The sequence below is a fragment of the Electrona antarctica genome (assembly GCF_951216825.1).
Source record: "Electrona antarctica genome assembly, chromosome: 11".
NCBI classification, from domain to species: Eukaryota; Metazoa; Chordata; class Actinopteri; order Myctophiformes; family Myctophidae; genus Electrona; species Electrona antarctica.
In genome coordinates, this window is record NC_136792.1 from 11871417 (window position 1) to 11892036 (window position 20620).

The 20620-nt window shown below is 44.6% G+C and overlaps 1 protein-coding gene across 2 annotated transcripts in view; it reads left to right on the forward strand.

The window, feature by feature from the left end:
• The window catches only part of rsrc1 (arginine/serine-rich coiled-coil 1), a 215671-nt gene that overhangs the window by 5304 nt on the left and 189747 nt on the right, over window positions 1–20620 (forward strand). For both annotated transcript variants that reach the window (XM_079514853.1, XM_079514852.1), the window contains exon 3: window positions 5322–5435. In XM_079514853.1, coding sequence (XP_079370979.1) covers window positions 5322–5435 — 114 coding nt within the window. The remainder of the gene's footprint in view (window positions 1–5321; window positions 5436–20620) is intronic.

Genomic DNA, 20620 nt, shown 5'->3' on the forward strand with positions numbered 1-20620 from the left:
AAATGGGAGATATACAAGCTCATCGTGTCACTTTCTTTTTTTATATTAAAATGTGCTATTTTTGAACATTTTTGAAAAAATCTTTTATGAGAACTATTGATTTAGAAGGCATTTGTAGAATTGGCCTCAGGTCTTAATGGATTAAACATAATGACAGATTTTCATTATTATGCAAGGTTGGCTTTCTGAACTCGAGGCTGTGTGACATTCTGTTATGTGTTATTGTGAAATTACATAATATTGCAATGTACGTTTTTGCACAAGTTCAGTTAAATCTTAGTTTATGAGTATGGTATTGTATTCCCCCCCCCCCCCCCCCCTCCCCCCTTAGCTTTTATTGGGGTTTTCTGAGTTTTCAAAAAGAAACAGTCAAAAATAAGAATAGGTATTTCCTTTTTATATTAACTTCCTTTTTCTTATCCTTACCTTATGCATAAGAAAAGGAGTATTGCAAATGAGTTTGCAATCCCTATTGCAAATTTCGTTCAACTTCAAAGTATAGTAGAGAAAGAATGATAAATAAGATCATTAGATAATGGTTATGGAGAAATTTGATCGAATAGGCTATCACATTGAAGGCTAGGCTAACGTGTTCCATAGTTTGCTTGTCGTTATTGAAATGCATCAATGCTAAATGTCTCGTGCACACTGACAGTTTTCCACTAAAGTACCTCAAATTTCCCCCCACATGGGTTTTATACATTTTTAAATAATAAACTTTTACGTTTTATGTTAGCATCAATAGAGCTCTGATTGGGCTGAGGACTTCATATGTGATAGATATGTCATTTACGCAGTGTCTTATATCCATATTTGACTATAGGGTGTCCCAGAGCCTTCTATTAAAAGAGTTACGTAAAGGAGCAGAAAACAGCGTCCGTCACGTGGTTCATTCATGTAACTCGAAATAGTGACAAACACTCATAGACGCATTCCGTAAACGTCCGGTTCAGGCCAACGGAGGTGACTCAACTCTCTAATAATAGAAGGCTCTGGGGTGGCCCGACTGGAGCACTGACTTATACAGGGGTTGAGAACCGCTGGCAGAGATGACTGACATGAAGTTTCTTTTGATAAGTGTAAAAAGTATGTAATGTAGCAGTGTCTGGAATTATGTCCATTCAGTGACGTCTTCTTCTAGTTTTCTCTGGCTGTTGCAAATAGTCTTAAGGAGGCAGTACCACCCAAGTTAGTCTAGTAAACAACGCCTTTAATAAGTGCCTTTAATCCTTTTAATCAAAGGATCTGACAAAGAATTTGGATTCCATTGGCAAAGATGTAGTAGTTTGTTTTACAAAGTTGTAAGTATTTGAGCGAATTTAAGTTCGAAACTGTTCAAATGATGGAAATATTCTATCAATAAAACAATCTTTGAAAGAGTGAACGTAATTTCTGTGCCACAAGTGATTTATTGCATCAGAGAGAGATGGAGTAAATGGATTATTTGCGACCAAAGGAGCCAGTAGAGAGCCAAAAGACTTTTCTTGTTGATAGCCGGATTGTTTGCCAAATCCATGCGTCTGGTGTGCAGCATGCGTAAAGCGTAAAGCTGATAAAAGAAGATAAAAGAACAGACTTTCAAAAACGTCCACATTAAGCTTGTAGGTTGGCTTTTCGCACGGCCCCGCTGTACGACAAAGTAAAGTGTAGCTTAAGTGGTTAATGTTTTTGTAATGACAACTTGAAGTAAGACAAATTACCACCCTAGCTTGTGTGACAGACAAACATAAGTTGACATAGGCTGATTGTAACTCTGCAATTGATCCTTTGATTTCCAATTGATGTACATGAGCCATGTGCTTATTTCTAGGCTTTGGCAGTAGTTATATAGTTATTATAGTTATAGTTAGAATTCATACAGTTATACTGTATTCTTATGTGGAAAACGCACTTGGCTCTTTAGAGAGGATGCTTATTGCTAGGCAACCGCCACCCATTCAAGGCCCATACAAGTTTAAAATAGACTGACATTACTATTTTAGACAGCACATTTTGCATTTGTGAGGACCCTATAGAAGAGGAATATAATACTTGTATCTGTAGGCAAGCCCACACATTGAAAGCTAGAAACTCGCACTGTATTTAAAGCTTCATGTCATTTAGATGGATTAAAGTTATCAGTCGCCACGACTGATTTCAGTCATTAGGATTCCATAGAGGTCAGCATGTCTCCTATGGAAGCATGTTGCATAACAACAATAGTCTATCTACAAGAGCTTGTAGATCGGCTATTTTTGGTTATTATTTTAAAATATTAGAGCATTTTACAGGAGGAAACGGCACTATAGTGTGTTTGGGGCTCCATTCAGTCTCTTTAACAAATCACACATTAGATCACTTTGGTCATATACACATTTTCAGTGGTGAGATTTTATTTAGCTTTAATCCATGCATTTAGCAAAGGACCTTTTATGTGGCTGTTGTGGCATTTTGTCCTCGAGGAGTTGATGACACAGGAGGCAGCCTGTGGAGAGTGTCTACACTACACACTGTACACAGTCTATACATCCATGCATAACGGACACTGTGTGTGTGTGTGTGTGTGTGTGTGGGCTTCAGACAAGGCCATCTGATTGTAATTATTTATGAAGCTTGGTCAAGGTCCATTACCGCTGATGGGAAGTCTTCGGCTGTCTGTGTGGGGTGTGGCTGGCTGGGCAACGTAAACCTTGTGGGACCGCAGTCCCTTATCAATTAGCAATACATTTCGATCAATTGACCAAGGCCACATGTACATGAGAGAGAGAGGGAGAAAGAGAGATCTATGTTGGTTACTTGTTCACACGTTTTATTATTTAGATTTGTTTTGGTTTTGACCACAAATGTTAAGCATGTTATTTAGATGGGATGTTGTTTAGACATGCTAGGTTTGATGTTTGCTGGTGTCCTATAGGTTCTTTGAAGCACTTTATTTATCTCTTTGCATTCTACTTATGTGACTTTTAAACGAGAGGGAGAGAGAGAGAGAGAGATCATTTTATCTGGAGAGTGCAGACCAGTGATGGAAGAACTCAATGAGAGATAAGGGCTAGTTTAATAGGACAATTAATAAAGGTAATATTGTAGAAGAAGTATAACGTGATGAAAACCATGTCAAAGTACCTAGTGGCAGTCTGAATTGTGCACAAGCTTCGAACACTCGGCTACGCTGATATCTGTGGCCAAGAGCGTGCACTCTGACCCAAACATTAAACCGACAGCTTGAATCAAATGCCAACCAGGCACAGAGCAAGTTCCAACTGCTGCTATTGTATCATCGTTTTGTATATGTTGTATATTTATATACACATTCCCGTATCATTAGCCTACAGTAGTTTTGTGTCTGCTATTTTCTTTTCTGTTCGTAATGACTATTATTACTTATGCTGCTGCATGTTCTCGTCTTATGTACGTACCTGTGTACACAAGATGTAACTATAAAGCCCACCATGAACCTCTAGTTCATTATATGAATACACAATGATCCCCTTGGTGTGTATACAGTGTACATCTGCATGCACCGTTCAGCGCGTGCGTGTGTGTGTGGAAGGTGCACGTGTACTGCGTGCACTAGTGTGTTCCATCCTAATTTGGATATACTTTCATACCATTTTCACGCAAAACGACTTCCTGCTCATGCACTGGGGGGGGGGGCTTTATAAAACATTCTGTTTAATCATATTAACTTGTGCATCAGCGTTACATGACTGCTGCTTATGCCCCCCCCGCCCCCCGCCCCCCCGTTCAAATGAAACGTCCCAGGCAGCTGGTTCCGCCGCGGTCCCCCGTGTGTGTTCTGTCTCTGTGCTGGGTGTGTTGTGAGGCTCCGCTCATGGGATCCAGTCTTTTAGAACACTAATGGTTCTCTCCCCGTTACAAAATCTGTGTCATTTGTAGCGCTTGTTCTCTTCTCTCCTCTGTCTCCAGTTCCCAGCGGACCCCAGACACTGTTTTTCCTTTTTTTTTTGGCTAAACAGATTTGAGTGTTTTGGCTTTGCTGAAAGCTTCTTTTTTTTTTTTTAATAATTAATATTGTTCAAACTGTTTGCAAGCTGTGTGTGTGTGTGTGTGTGTGTGTGTGTTCATATTTAGTAGTAGATACTAACTACAGAATAGAAGCTGTGTGTGTGTTCACATTATGATGTAGCCACATAAAAGCAGGCCTACATAACGTAACTCTTCTACCCTGGATTTGAACCCGTTTCCTGCGCAAGTGCAGATATTTCTACCATTGAGCTCAGGGGATAAAATCTTTACCATCAGGTAAAGATCACTGTTGATCCAGGCCTTCAGCAGTGGTTTGTCATGTCGAAGACCCCCAAATTAATATGAAATATTTGGCAGCAAACTCCCATCTGAAGATGTTTTGTGTCAGTGACCACCAAGATTTGTGTTGTTAAAATGTTGAGAAACGATTCACAATTTCTTGTGCTGTTAGATCAGCTATTTTCAATTGGCAAATGTAAACTCATTTAGCTGGTAACCCTCTGAACCCCCCCAGGGACCCCACTTTGAGAACCACGCTGCTAAACAACAGCAGGCCTAAAGCAGACATTATTATAGACTGCTGAAATGTGCAGACTTTAAGGACACGTTTGGGCCTGGTATAACCTGCAAACTAAAGCTAAATAAATAAAAAAAGTATATTTATATACTGTGTGCACATAGGAGATCTGGGAGCATGGTGTTAGAATGGTTAGCAGGATGTTGTGGGAAGCTGCACAGCGAAAAGGAGAGCTCTGAGCTGGAGGTGGCAAGGGACACGATGTGGGAAGGATTTGATAGACATGCGATTATTTCTTTATTTAACTGTGAATTATGGACTCTATAAGGACATCCAAGTGATGGTCTGTTATGATGTTAGTTTGAGACGCCAGAGTGTATTAAATGATGCAAGATGAAAGCTTATATAAGAGTAATATCCTAGTTTTTTGGCTCCTCGACATTGCAGCAAAAATAAAGGATAGCAGAACATTCTTTTTTAAATAAATAGCAGTGCAAGTAGTATGAAAAAAATACAACGGCTACTCTCAAGTATTCTACCACTTCTCTTGGTTGTAACTTCCTACTCTTGTGTCTGTCCTGATGTTGGTGCCTGCTGCGTTGTCGCTGTGACACCTGAGGTCTATGTATGTATCTGGAATAACAAATGCACAATGTAAGGAGCCTTTGTTTATGTAATTATGTACAATTATAAATATAAAGAGTCGTGTTTGTGTGTGTGTGTGTGTGTGTGTGTGTGTGTGTGTGTGTGTGTGTGTGTGTGTGTGTGTGTGTGTGTGTGTGTGTGTGTGTGTGTGTGTGTGTGTGTGTGCGCGCGTGTGCGCGCGCGCCTCCCTCAGGCGTAGAAGACGCTCCAGCAGCAGTTCGTCTCATGGTTCATCTCGTAGGAGGAGGAGTCGCAGTGCAGAGCGAAAAAGCCACCGTTCACACAGGTCACGCAGCCGCGACAGGAGGTACACACACACACACACACACACCCCGGCACACACAAACCGCAACAACAAGCATGAAATAATCTTTCTGCATCTGTAAACTCACAACAAATCACCATATAGGGCAGTATTATGCGTGTCTTAAGTACCATGGCGTGGTCAATGCCATTTGGCTATTCTGAGTGGCCAAACAGCATTGACCACGCCTCCAGGTCTTAAGTTAAGTAATAAGACCTGGTACTTAAGACACGCATAATACTGCCCATAGTGTCATAACAATATTGTCTTAAATTATGAGTTTGACATTTCTAATACATTTGAAATACTATGTAGCCTACCTTTTGTGTGTGTGTGTGTGTGTGTGTGTGTGTGTGTGTGTGTGTGTGTGTGTGTGTGTGTGTGTGTGTGTGTGTGTGTGTGTGTGTGTGTGTGTGTGTGTGTGTGTGTGTGTGTGTGTGTGTGTGTGTGTGTGTGTGTGTGTGTGTGTGTGTGTGTGTGTGTGTGTGTGTGTGTGTGTGTATAAATATTAAGTGCTATAATCTACGTCACTATTATCAGTATATTTAGTTGGCTCATCAAGTTAACATGTGGTATTGTACTGTAGGTATGTTTGTATGTATGTGCGTTTGCACATACAGTATACCTACGTACGTATGATTTGAGTCCAGTCCACTGCACTGCACAATAACTACTTACTGTGCGTGACAAGCCTGCATAGGGAGATTCTAATTCTTTACAGATCATACTGTGCAACATCACTAGTGTAGCAATAAGGAGACTGTTATGTTTGCTTAGGTTAGGTTTGCGTTAGTGAACAAAAGCAAGGGCTCGCAGCTCACTTTTGTTTATGATATCTGTTAGTATAACAGTTTGGCTCAGCACCAAGACCGGAGGATGTGCGTTATATTATCTTATTCTGTAGGTTTGCGTTAGTGAAACATAGCCTGGGATCAATAAAACAATTTGCGTTTCTGATCCGGACTGGAGGGGAAATAACTTGCGTCATGTTGTAGTCACTGGTTTGTAGTCATTAGGCCGGAACCACCAGAATGACCCAGAGTAATATCCTGCGATCAAGGGCATCATCATTTTAGACCAGGGCCTACTATAACCAATAAAACCTTTGATGCAGCGTAGTTTCGCTTATACGAATAGTTTGTCTGGTATATCCATCTTCCAACTCGTAGCGACTGGCAAGACTAAACTACTAGTTATACTTGATTCAGCATTTAAATGGGGATTGGAAAACCGGAACCGGAACCCCTATTTTTATTTTATTTTTTCAGTATCCAACTGTAGCCTAGACCAGTTCACACGGGTCCGTTTTTAACGCCGGGACAACGCTCCACACGTCCCAAACTCTTCTCCCTTCTGGCTCCAAAACTATGGAATGCACTTCCCATCACAGTCAGAACTGCAGCCTCACTCCCAATCTTCCGCCGTAGTCTGAAAACCCACCTCTTCAGACTCCACCATGGCCCGTAGCACTTGCCCTAGCCTAGCCCCTTAGATAGCACTTTATGTAAGGTAGACTTGGATAGTATTTTAAACAGACTTTATAGCTTGTTACGTAGACAGCACTAGAATTGCATTTTATGTAGTCATAGCAATTTATAGTACACATGCATAATATATAATATAGTATGTATAGTTTACATAGATACTCCACTGTTACGTTCTTAGTTTGATAACTATATATGTTTTTTATATGCTTTATATATGCTTTTGTTATTGCTTAATGTAAATCACTCTGGATTAAGAGCGTCTGCTAAATGCCTAAATTGTAAATTGTAATTGTTGTAACAAATACCAGGCTTTCCTCCTTGGTGGAAAGTCTAGAGGTAACGCGAGGTTAAGTGAAACATAACTGTATGCATGTGTACGTGTGTGTCAGTGACAGCCGTGCACACTCAGCTCCTCAGCCCGCCCTGTCCCTCTTTCGCCTACTTCACACCATGTGCACTAAAATGGCCCATCCATGCCCGCAATTATGGGTCTACCGAGCCGGCATGATGTCACTTCTGCAGCCCCTTCTTTGTTTTAGTTTTATTTATTATGTAGGACAATAAAGAGCCATGGAATACTGGACAGAGAGCGGACAGACAAGCAGGTAGGATAGCAGAGAGACGGGTAAAACAGGGGGACAGACAAGCAGGTAGGATAGCAGAGAGACGGGTAAAACAGGGGGACAGACATGCAGGTAGGACAGCAGAGAGACGGGTAAAACAGGGGGACAGACATGCAGGTAGGATAGAGACAGGTAACCCACTAGGGGACAGACATGCAGGTAGGATAGAGACAGGTAACCCACTAGGGGGACAGACATGCAGGTAGGATAGAGACAGGTAACCCACTAGGGGGACAGACATGCAGGTAGGATAGAGACAGGTAACCCACTAGGGGACAGACATGCAGGTAGGATAGAGACAGGTAACCCACTAGGGGGACAGACATGCAGGTAGGATAGAGACAGGTAACCCACTAGGGGACAGACATGCAGGTAGGATAGAGACAGGTAACCCACTAGGGGACAGACATGCAGGTAGGATAGAGACAGGTAACCCACTAGGGGACAGACATGCAGGTAGGATAGCAGAGAGACAGGTAACCCACTAGGGGGACAGACATGCAGGTAGGATAGAGACAGGTAACCCACTAGGGGACAGACATGCAGGTAGGATAGAGACAGGTAACCCACTAGGGGACAGACATGCAGGTAGGATAGCAGAGAGACAGGTAACCCACTAGGGGACAGACATGCAGGTAGGATAGCAGAGAGACAGGTAACCCACTAGGGGGACAGACATGCAGGTAGGATAGAGACAGGTAACCCACTAGGGGGACAGACATGCAGGTAGGATAGAGACAGGTAACCCACTAGGGGACAGACATGCAGGTAGGATAGAGACAGGTAACCCACTAGGGGACAGACATGCAGGTAGGATAGAGACAGGTAACCCACTAGGGGACAGACATGCAGGTAGGATAGAGACAGGTAACCCACTAGGGGACAGACATGCAGGTAGGATAGCAGAGAGACAGGTAACCCACTAGGGGACAGACATGCAGGTAGGATAGCAGAGAGACAGGTAACCCACTAGGGGGACAGACATGCAGGTAGGATAGAGACAGGTAACCCACTAGGGGGACAGACATGCAGGTAGGATAGAGACAGGTAACCCACTAGGGGGACAGACATGCAGGTAGGATAGAGACAGGTAACCCACTAGGGGGACAGACATGCAGGTAGGATAGAGACAGGTAACCCACTAGGGGGACAGACATGCAGGTAGGATAGAGACAGGTAACCCACTAGGGGGACAGACATGCAGGTAGGATAGAGACAGGTAACCCACTAGGGGGACAGACATGCAGGTAGGATAGAGACAGGTAACCCACTAGGGGGACAGACATGCAGGTAGGATAGAGACAGGTAACCCACTAGGGGGACAGACATGCAGGTAGGATAGAGACAGGTAACCCACTAGGGGACAGACATGCAGGTAGGATAGAGACAGGTAACCCACTAGGGGACAGACATGCAGGTAGGATAGCAGAGAGACAGGTAACCCACTAGGGGACAGACATGCAGGTAGGATAGAGACAGGTAACCCACTAGGGGGACAGACATGCAGGTAGGATAGAGACAGGTAACCCACTAGGGGGACAGACATGCAGGTAGGATAGAGACAGGTAACCCACTAGGGGGACAGACATGCAGGTAGGATAGAGACAGGTAACCCACTAGGGGGACAGACATGCAGGTAGGATAGAGACAGGTAACCCACTAGGGGGACAGACATGCAGGTAGGATAGAGACAGGTAACCCACTAGGGGGACAGACATGCAGGTAGGATAGAGACAGGTAACCCACTAGGGGGACAGACATGCAGGTAGGATAGAGACAGGTAACCCACTAGGGGGACAGACATGCAGGTAGGATAGAGACAGGTAACCCACTAGGGGACAGACATGCAGGTAGGATAGCAGAGAGACAGGTAACCCACTAGGGGGACAGACATGCAGGTAGGATAGAGACAGGTAACCCACTAGGGGGACAGACATGCAGGTAGGATAGAGACAGGTAACCCACTAGGGGGACAGACATGCAGGTAGGATAGAGACAGGTAACCCACTAGGGGGACAGACATGCAGGTAGGATAGAGACAGGTAACCCACTAGGGGGACAGACATGCAGGTAGGATAGAGACAGGTAACCCACTAGGGGACAGACATGCAGGTAGGATAGAGACAGGTAACCCACTAGGGGACAGACATGCAGGTAGGATAGAGACAGGTAACCCACTAGGGGGACAGACATGCAGGTAGGATAGAGACAGGTAACCCACTAGGGGGACAGACATGCAGGTAGGATAGAGACAGGTAACCCACTAGGGGGACAGACATGCAGGTAGGATAGAGACAGGTAACCCACTAGGGGGACAGACATGCAGCACCAGTCTTCAGCAGGAATCAAACCAATGTGATCTTTGGGTTGATGCACTATGCGTTGGAGCCCAAGTTAACCGATGCCAGAGTTTTGCATCCCATCCTGATTCCTGTACCGGTTAACAATAGGGACTTTAAGCAGCGACGGCTACGGCAGTCCGCTCCGGAAATGGATCAGTGCTCGATACATAAACCTGCTTGCCGCCGCAGCCCTTTCTACTACGGCAGAACCTACACTTACACGTAGTGTCTACAACGCCATGTCATAACCATGTTTATAACACAGATTGCACCAGCACTAATGTTTAGACTGATACTGCAAAATCTTCATCAATTTGAAAACGTAGGTTTGAATAAAGCTTCTCTTTGAGAACATTTCCCTTTTTTATTATCAAATAAATAAATGAAAATAACTTTCTGATAGAAAAAAAGTAGATGTTAAACTTAATATATGAAAATAACTTTAATTCTACATTAAAAAAAACTATTTCATTTTCAGAAGTTTAATTTCAGAAGTAGCCCACAATTTTCACCTACGACGTGCCCTAAATTGGTACGCCAGGTTGAAAGTGGTCCAAAATCAGGACACATCGGCTGGATAATTGCAGATTATTAAAAAAGTCAAATAATGGCGGACGTGTCCAATATGTGGGCGGGGCTCTAGTGTAAACAGTGTGTTAATTGACAGAATAAGTTGTGTGAGTCAGTGCTAATGAAGCCGCTGGATCACATCCAATCAGGAGACATCTCCACCCTGCTCCTCCCCTCTTCCCTCCTTTAACTCGTTAATGCAATTACAACATCATTAGCCATACATGCTTTGCGGAATTATGATTGTTATTGGACAATAGTTTTTCTTTTTTTTTATGGGTACGGGACACATTAATCCATGCAATAGATTACACACACACACACACACACACACACACACACACACACACACACACACACACACACACACACACACACACACACACACACACACACACTAAACAGTGTATCCCTTTCAGCAACATAAAGGAGGGGGGGGGGGTGTTCTCTGTGTGTGGTGATCCATGTCATTAGCATAGCTAATCTGGTGCTAATGAACCAGTAAACTGTGCTGTTTTTAAATCCCTCTCTCTCACACACGTACGCATGCATGCACACACAAACACAAATGCGCACATAATGTGCCTGCAATCACAAGTGCAGAAACGGTTGTCGTAATATATGCGCGAGCGAGGCACTGTGTTTACACGTGTGTGTGTGTGGCTGTGTGTGTGTGTGTGTGTGGCTGTGGCTGTGGGGGAGCGTGGAGTCATTTCAATCACAAAGGAAGCAGGGTTTTCATATCTTCATTACAGAGGTGTTTGGATGAAGGGAGGACAGAACTAGCAGAGAAGACCAGAGCTCAGAGCGGCGGAGTGGCTCATGATGATGTCCAGAGTCAGTTGCTGTTATTTAAGCTCCAACAATAACGTCTGGGCTATAGTCACAAATTGGTAAAAAGCCGCACCAAATTTGCCGTTTGAACTTGGCAGAGAAGACCGTACCATAGGCCCAACCCCCCCCCCCCCCCCCCCCCCCCCCCCCACCCCACCCCCCCAACACACACACACACACACCACCCCCTCTAATTCCTCACATGCTACTTGTGTATGTAATGTGGTACAAGTCGCAGCGGCGGACAGTGTCGTTGGTGATTAAATGGCATTACTGGCGTGGTGCTCAGATGAAAGGTGCTGGCGGATTATGGGGAGGTTTAGAATTACAGTCGATGATATGAGTGTGTTTACAAACGCGGCGCCGTGATTAGGAAGGCCTGCGTTGTGTAATCGGCTTAGCGGCGACGAGCGAGGAGCAGGTGGGTCGGTTGGAGGCGGTTGAATGCTACATGGCGGAGTAGAGGGGGAGTTGGAGGGGGGGGGGGGGGGGCTGGGGGGGGGGGGGTGGGAGTGCGGTGGGCGTCCATAATGGCATTGCCGACAAATGATGTGCAGGTTGTCGTCGCAGATTTTGTGCTGGTGTGTAACTGTTTGGTTGGTTGGTGCTATTGGATGCAGCCTCCTGTCTACATCGTAACATCGTTTTCAATTTTGTTACATTAGGTCTAGCCTCGGTAACCAGGCTTTCGCACATTCGGCTCAAAAATGAAAAGCTTGGGGAAACACATTGGAAATTGTGGCATACAGGAAGCCCACTTACTTTGTATTTCGCTAAACCAACCAACCAATAATGCAGAGGTGCGTCGCTCCAAATTTGGTGATGTCAGTGTTCTGCTGTTTTCTACCGGGGAGGGGGGCGGGCCCTCAGATCGGTGAACCAATAGGATCCACCACCTTTTTTCATGCCGGCACCAACCCCTCTAGACCAGGGATCACACAGGCTGGGCCAGGCTACATTAGGTCAGTAATATAACTGAAAGTGTAGAAATGGAACCATACGGGGTCCCCTGCAGCCATTGGTGAGACCACCACCAGCGTCTTTTTTTTGTTCTACAGTCTGTTAGTACATGGGAATAGTTAAGGCAAAGTATCTTGAGCTTTATATAGTTTTGTTCTTCTTTTAAATCTTACATTGTTTGTTCACCTTGTTGTAGTATAGTCGAGGCACTAAGAACAACATTGAGGTTATATTGACCTAAACCGTGTATTTGTCCTGGAATATAGTAGTCACCATGCAGTAGACAGAGGCATTTTGGGCTTGTAGGCTTCCACCTATTCATCCGTCCGTCCATACCAGCGTTGATAACATGCTGTCTGTTGAGGGACTTGATTACATCTGGCATGAACGTCACCACTCTCATTGGTCAAAGGTCAAGGTCATTGTGACATCACAACAATGGTAAATGGTGCATTTATATAGCGCCTTTATCCAAGGCGCTTTACATTCACACACACATTCATACACCGATGGCGGTCGGAAACCATGCAAGGTACCAACCAGCACATCAGGAGCAATTAGGGGTTCAGTGTCTTGCTCAAGGACACTTCAACACTAACTCTGGGGGAGCCCGGGTTCGAACTGGCAACCTTGCGGTTACCATCCAGCCATGTTCCAGCATGTTCATTAAATTCCTTCAAAGTCTTCACTAGTACTACATACACATACAGTATACTATACGGGTCCTCCGAGGTGGGAATCGAACCGGGGACAGTGTGTGGTCACACGGTACAGCAGCTCCCTAACTGGCTAAGCCTCCAGGACACCCCCCGCATTCTGCATTCTTTGAAGGATGAGCTTAACCACTTGTCTTAAACCATATATACTTCTGTGACCGCAGTATCCCAGTCCCCTTTTCCCTTAACCAATTTTGGGTGGGAACCCCTTTTGGTGTTAGCATTATGTTATGCTTTAGCTATTTAAAAATAGCAGATCTACAGGCGCGCTACGAGCTTGTAGGTCTGCTATTTTTGAAAAATCGAAGAACGACTGACATAGAAACATAGCTTTTTCAGAAAACTGTCAGGATGTAGAAGACATTTTTAGAATCTGATCTCAGGTCAGAATGGGTTAACACCAAATTTCTTTGCCAAAACATTGCAGATCTACTGTACAAGCTTACAACGCCTGTGTTGTGCGACACGCTGTGAGGTTGTAGAGTGGCTATTTTCACCAAAAGTTCATGAGTTGGGTACGTGCGGTCCAGGAATAAAGCGAGGGGTTGGGTTGGGGCGATGCCACGTACAGTTGCTCCATCTCCCATCACTCACTGGAGCGTGGATGTGTGAGTGTGAGTGTGTGAGTGTGAGTGTGAGTGTGAGTGTGTGTGTGAGTGTGAGTGTGTGTGTGTGTGTGTGTGTGTGTGTGTGTGTGTATGTATGTATGTGAGAGTGTGTGTGTGTGTGTGTGAGTGTGAGAGTGTGTTGGAGGCTCCCGGGTCGGGGATGAGGCTTCCTGAGCTGAGCTGCCCATGCATGAGGCCAGGCTGATGGATCAGAGTGGGATTGAGTGGACAGCGCCTCATGATTGATACGCAGACAGGGATATGAGGCTCCTCCTGCCTTCCACCCCCGCCCCGACCACCACTTTAACCCGACGCCATGTCCAGCATACGAAGGAGCAGCAGAGAGAGAGGGAGATGTACCAATAGGAACTGTAGTTGCAGAGAGAATAAGTTCAAATGGAATGATGGTGGAGGGGGGGGGGGGTAGGAGGAGAGAGAGAGTGTGGGGAAAAGAGGTGAAAGAGGGATGACAAAAGAGGGATGGATGCGGGGTGGGGGTGGGGGGGATGCTGGGTGAGGAGCATTATTCAGAAGAAATGAGAATAATAAGGTGTGAATTGGAATATCGCAGAGGGGAGAAGATTAGGACCATAGTTTTGTGCCGCCGTGGGCGGGAGGGAGGGAGGGAATATTATTACCTCCCTTTCCATCTCTAATGTATAAATAAAAAATAAAGAGATACATGAAATAAGAATAATGCTCTATGGTGTGTTTACCATCTATCGTTCTCACTCCCACGCCTCTCTCTCTCTCTCTCTTCTCTCTCTTTCTGGCTTTACTTATTTCCGTCTCTCGTTCTCTTTGTTTCTCCCTTTTTATTCTTTCTTTATTTCCCTTCTTTCTCTCTCTCAATCAGAGGAGAACTAGCCCCCCCACCCCACCCCACCCCAGAGGCAGCCAATCTTGCCCTGAAATGTAAAACAGACAAGAGGAGCAGATTACCTATTTGCCATTAATGTTTATTCTCTTTGATGTGAGCAGGCAGATCTGGCGTGTGTGTGTGTGTGTGTGTGTGTGTGTGTGTGTGTTCGTGTGTGCACGTGCGTTCGTGTGCGTGTGCGCATCAGAGCAGATGAGTGCATGGCAGCACACACACACAGAGCGTTCTGGTGTAAACCCACTGCTCCACGTCACAACGGGGACGGTTGTAGGTGAGCTGTGGGTGGAGCTGACCGGGTGCCAGCAGCAGGGACGGTTGTAGGTGAGCTGTGGGCGGAGCTGACCGGGTGTCAGCAGCAGGTTGTAGGTGAGCTGTGGGTGGAGCTGACCGGGTGCCAGCAGCAGGTTGTAGGTGTAGGTTGTAGGTGAGCTGTGGGTGGAGCTGACCGGGTGCCAGCAGCAGGTGTTCATTGTGTGCCTCTGTCATCCATGGGTTAATTCATCCATCCATTCATTCACTCTTCAACCATTCTTTATTTAGAACCATTACACATTTAAATAGACAATTCATTGTCACACCAATAATTGCGATTAACGATTTCATTGTGTTTTTTGCATTGAAGATCATATGTTAAAAAAAATATTTCTGTTTGCCTTTTTGGCTTCAGTCACAAATTGCACAGGGCAGATCTGACAAATAACTTAAATATACGAAGAAATCACTGACGCTGATAATGTTTTAGCGGAACATAGCTTAAATACTTGATCGTGTTGTAAGCTTGTAGATCTGCGATTTATGCTATTTTTCAACATGGAAACGTTTGACGATTATGCAAAAACAATTGTGATTATCTCAAATAATTGCGATTAGGCGATTATGTAATAATTGTGACAGGCCTATTCATATTTGGAGGCACTCTCAGGAATAGGGAGAAGCGTGGGACCTGACTCAACTACTCAAACAGACATGATCTTGTTAGCGACTATTCTTTTTTCCTTCTTGGCGATTATTTATTCATTTTTGTATTTACCCCTTTTTCACCAAATGTAGTTGTTACGCCAGTTATTTCTTCCGCACAGACTCACCTACCAGTGACTGAGGAGCCCCCACCGGGAGGATGTAGAGCCTTTCGACCTACTACTCCCGCCCAACACTCCCTGCTGACTGACGGGTGCATTGTGGTAGCCAGCCCTTAGGGTTAATTAAGTACAGTGACAATAATTGTTACGCTCCCTGCCCGGCTTCCCTCCCACGAACACAGGCCAATTGTGTTTGTGTAGGCGCTTGACAAAGCCACATGCACCACGGTGGATTCGAACCCACAGCCTCCGTGGTGGTTTACCTCTCTACCACTGTGTCACCCAAGCGACTAGTGTTAGCGAGTATTCCATTACCGAGTTGTTTTAATACATCAACGATTATCCACTTATTAAGCTAAATTTTATGCTTTGTCCTACTATCGTCGTATGGCACGCAACACATCGTGAGCTTTTAGACCCGCTCTTTTTGCCATTTTAGAAAATGTATTCGTTTATTAAAATCAATAATCCTTTTTGTGGCTTTCGCCTTTATTTCATATATTTTTTATAAAGGGACAGACAGTAGGCTGTCAGGAAATGGGGGAGAGAGATGGGGGGGGGGGTGACATGCAGTAAAGGCCGTCGGGATCGGGAGTCAAACCCGCGACACACTGCCAGTCTTAGACTACCGGCGAAGGTGCCTGGACCGCTGAGCCACGGCCCAGGCCGGTTTGATTAACTATTGCATCCCTAGTACTCTCAACCCAGCCCAAAATGAAATGCAGCCATTGCATTGAAGTGCGGATATTCACCCATAAACGCATACACACCCCCACACACAGGCATGCCGTGTATTAGCGCCGTGCCGTACATTGGTCATTAATATTTCAGCAGCATGTTGTGTTAGCGGGGCAAAGTGCTAGCGTCAGGGTTTAGCCTCACTAACGGCAGAGCAGCTTCAACACTTGGCCTCATGTCACGCCTGTGACGCCTGTAATTATGCCTGGAAGACAGACGGGTAGTGTCATTATCCACCTGGTACACAGTACACACCAGAGATGTGTAGACTAGAGAGAGTGCTGCCAATGAGGGGGCAGAAGACAGACAGGTAGTGTCATTATCCACCTGGTACACAGTACACACCAGAGATGTGTAGACTAGAGAGAGTGCTGCCAATGAGGGGGCAGAAGACAGACAGGTAGTGTCATTATCCACCTGGTACACAGTACACACCAGAGATGTGTAGACTAGAGAGAGTGCTGCCAATGAGGGGGCAGAAGACAGACAGGTAGTGTCATTATCCACCTGGTACACAGTACACACCAGAGATGTGTAGACTAGAGAGAGTGCTGCCAATGAGGGGGCAGAAGACAGACGGGTAGTGTCATTATCCACCTGGTACACAGTACACACCAGAGATGTGTAGACTAGAGAGAGTGCTGCCAATGAGGGGGCAGAAAACAGCACGGCCACGTGACCCATGCAGCTCTGGAGAGAATGACGGTGTTGATTTTTACGGAACATCTTTTTAGTCATAGTCTTTTTTTTTTGGCTTTCGCCTTTATTTTATATTTTTTATGGAGGGACAGACAGTAGGCTGGCAGGAAATGGGGAGAGAGATGGGGGGGTGACATGCAGTAAAGGCCGTCGGGATCGGGAGTCGAACCCACGGCACACTGCCAGACTGTATTACCAGCCAAGGTACCTGGACCGCTGAGCCACGGCCCAGGCCCATAGTCTATTGAATAGTTTTAGTCACATTTTATTCACCTGTAATGTTTTAGTGTTAGTCTAGTTTTAGTCGACTAAATATCATAAGATTTTAGTCGACTAACTCTACAGTTGATTTAGTCGACTAAAATTAATTTTTGCCAGCCTTGATGGCGTCGTAATGGCTGATTTTACACTTGCTGAAAATAGCAGATATACAAGCTCACAACGCACTATTTTCAGCAGGCAACCATGTGTAAAATGACTTATACTGGATATCTTGTCCCCTAGTCCCTTCCTAATAGTCTAGTTTTTATTAGTTGATGAAATTGTCAATATATTTACTCTTAGTTTTAGTCATCATAGTTTTCATTTAGTTTCCATTCAGTTTTCGTCAGCGAAAAAAAGGTAGTCGACGAACATTTTTGTCAGTTTTAGTCGACAAAATCAACACTGGAGACTGAGTGACAAGCTGGAGTTTTAAATACATTGTTCAATGAGGGCAAATATCAGTAGTATCCTGTGATACTGCCTGCTCAGAGACTCAGAGGCACCGAGCTACAGCATTACAGAGACTCTTATTGTGCTCTTTCGAGACGTCAATATAATTATATCCTTTGCAAATCAGAACACAAGGTATCCGAAAATAACCTGTGACATTTGTCTGCATCGATTATTTTTTACATTGGTCACAGTTATTAAAAATGATGTTTGTTCATGCCTTGGTCTACTTGACTCACATAGAGTCCAGTGCATTCCGTGAACGGAGTTGTCGCCACTCTCATCTAAATAGCTCTGAGAGAGAGAGAGAGAGACTTTTAACAACTTCTTTGTTCTTGAAATTGTTTACTTAAAACAGTTACAAACTACAATAGGACTTTACCCCATTTCTTTCTCTTTTTTTTTTTTAAAGCAATTGATTTACAAAAGTGACTCCCTCATCATTTACAGAAAAATGCACACCTTCATAATCCCAAACACCCTTAAAAACCTCCAATTCATCAATTTTCTTCATAAAATCTGTATTCAAACAAAACTCTTGCTTTGACTACATTTTTAAAAACTGCTAGGCAATCACACATCTGTCCTCCATCCATTTTTTCTTTCCTACTTAAATAGGTCGCCAATTTTGCCTGTCTAAATAGGTCATTTAGTAATCTGCCTTTCTTCTTATTTTTCTTTCCATACCTATAACCAAATATATTTGTTTCGTAAAAAACTCTCCAAAGGCTGTCAAAGAGGGGGTGAGAGGGGGAGAGGGGGGTAGAGAGAGAGATTATCCACCTTGTGCATACCAGAAGACAGACCGGTAGTCAGATAAATGCACACCTACAGGCTTCGTCCAAAACTCACAAATCACTACACATGATCTCTGCAGGTTTGTGATGAACATGTATCATGCAGAGTTTTGATATTCCACTCCAGGTTGATGTGTATACTGTATACAGTACTTCACCAATCACTTGCTAAAAATGCCAGTCTATCTGTTGCAATTGTTGCTTGCTTGTAGGTCAGCTCATTTTGGCATAAATTACCCTGTCATACAACAGTGTATAAAATAAAACATAAAACGTATAAGACTGGCCCCCTCTGCATCCGCATGCGTGTGCGAGAGAGAGCATATTTCACTCCGCAATTTCCCCTGTATGTGATGAGCTGCTGTACATCTGCTTGATGGCTTGTCGTGCCGACCACCGCTACTACGGGCCGCGTGTGCAAGGTCACCCTCCCATGATGCTCTGCTGCCTGGGAGGAGGGGGGAGGGGGGGCAGACCCTGGGATAAATGGGAGAGAGAGAAATGGGACAGTGGGTGTGGGACGGACCGAGGGGAGACGAGTACGTCTTAAGCAATTCCCACCATAGTTTAGTTATGTTTTTCATTATTAAAGATGGAGTTCGGTGATTTCCCCAGCCCCTAAAACATGATCATCAGCTACTATGATTATAAAAGATGTCTTTTTTGGTCAACCCCAGCACCAGGAGACGTGCGTGCGCATCTCATAGGGTCCCATTAAAAGTATATCTTCTTTGGCTGTTATGTCTGAAACTGTCCGAGGTGATCATCATCCGATGTTCGGATCTGATTTGTGATTTTTTTTTCATCGCATCGCACCCGACATGTTCACGTTTCTGGTGAAAGATAAACATTGTGAGGGAATGCTAGCATACGTTTCTTACAATGGAGGTCTGCGAGCGAGGAAAACGGATATGAAAACATGGTAATCTGCCCTAGTCTGGCTGGCGCAGCTAATAACCCTCTATTGCCACCCGGTGGCAGTTAACTTGTTAAAAGAATGTTACTGTATGTAAAGAAATGCCATGGTGTTTGTTTCCATTGTGGTACCAGTGCCAATAAATAGGAACTTAAGAGTTTACTGCATTGGTTCCATTGATCCAGGCTGGAACACGATCGATTGTTTGATCATTAGAATAAACATGCACGCGGGCCGGCCCACACAGACAGGCTCTGAGCTCACCTGCCATGGAGTATAGTACACGACACTGAGTGGTAGAATAAATGGAAAGTGGGGCAAGGCGTAGAGAAATAAAAGCATGCCATTAACAGGTGTTTATGTTAGGTGACGGGCTGTGAGGTCTGGCTAGTGGGCCTCACACCGCCTTCCTTAACACCAGGAACGGCAGTTCCCCTCTCAAGTGGCCAAGGGGGATGTTTTCTTTGTAAACCTGTGTGTGTGTGTGTGCGCGTGCGTGGGGCAGGTGGTTTGGGGTGTTGCTGCCTTGCTGTACGAGAGGAACTGCTCCTGGGTGTGTGTGTGTTAAGGCCGAGCAATGTGGATCAAATCAATATCACAACATTTGTGACCAAATACAAGCCATATTTTTACATCTATACTGTAGGAGAAAACTATCGCACACCTAGCAATCGGGCGTATGCACAGGTGCGTAGGCCAGTGGACATCAAAGAAAGCAATACGGTACACCCGCACACTGTGTATCTGTGTATCTACATCTATACTGTGAAAGATATTATATATAACGGTGCTTTCACAGAATAAAAAGGAGATTTATTATAAATAATTAAACAGTAATAACAAGTAAGTTGGATGAAGTACAAATAATAGAGCATGCTGTTTTATAACGGAACAGTAAGTTCAGGAAATGGCATGACTTTACTGTAATGCATCAATGATAGACGTTTGGGCTATCCAGCCTTAATGTCTGTAATTTATCCATCATGCAATAATAAAAAGTAAAACGCAGTCTTGGTGCATGTGACCCTGACGACCCATTACCTTTATTTCTATAATGTGACCTTTCCCAAACCCACAACCATTTAGCTGCTTCAATGATAAGTAATGAAAACGGGACTCAGCAAAATCCTGTGTCTCTCGTTAAGCAATAAATACATTAATGCCACCATGTTGATCAATGACACCAGAAGGCTATATATACTCTCTGTCGCTGGCTCCTCGTTTA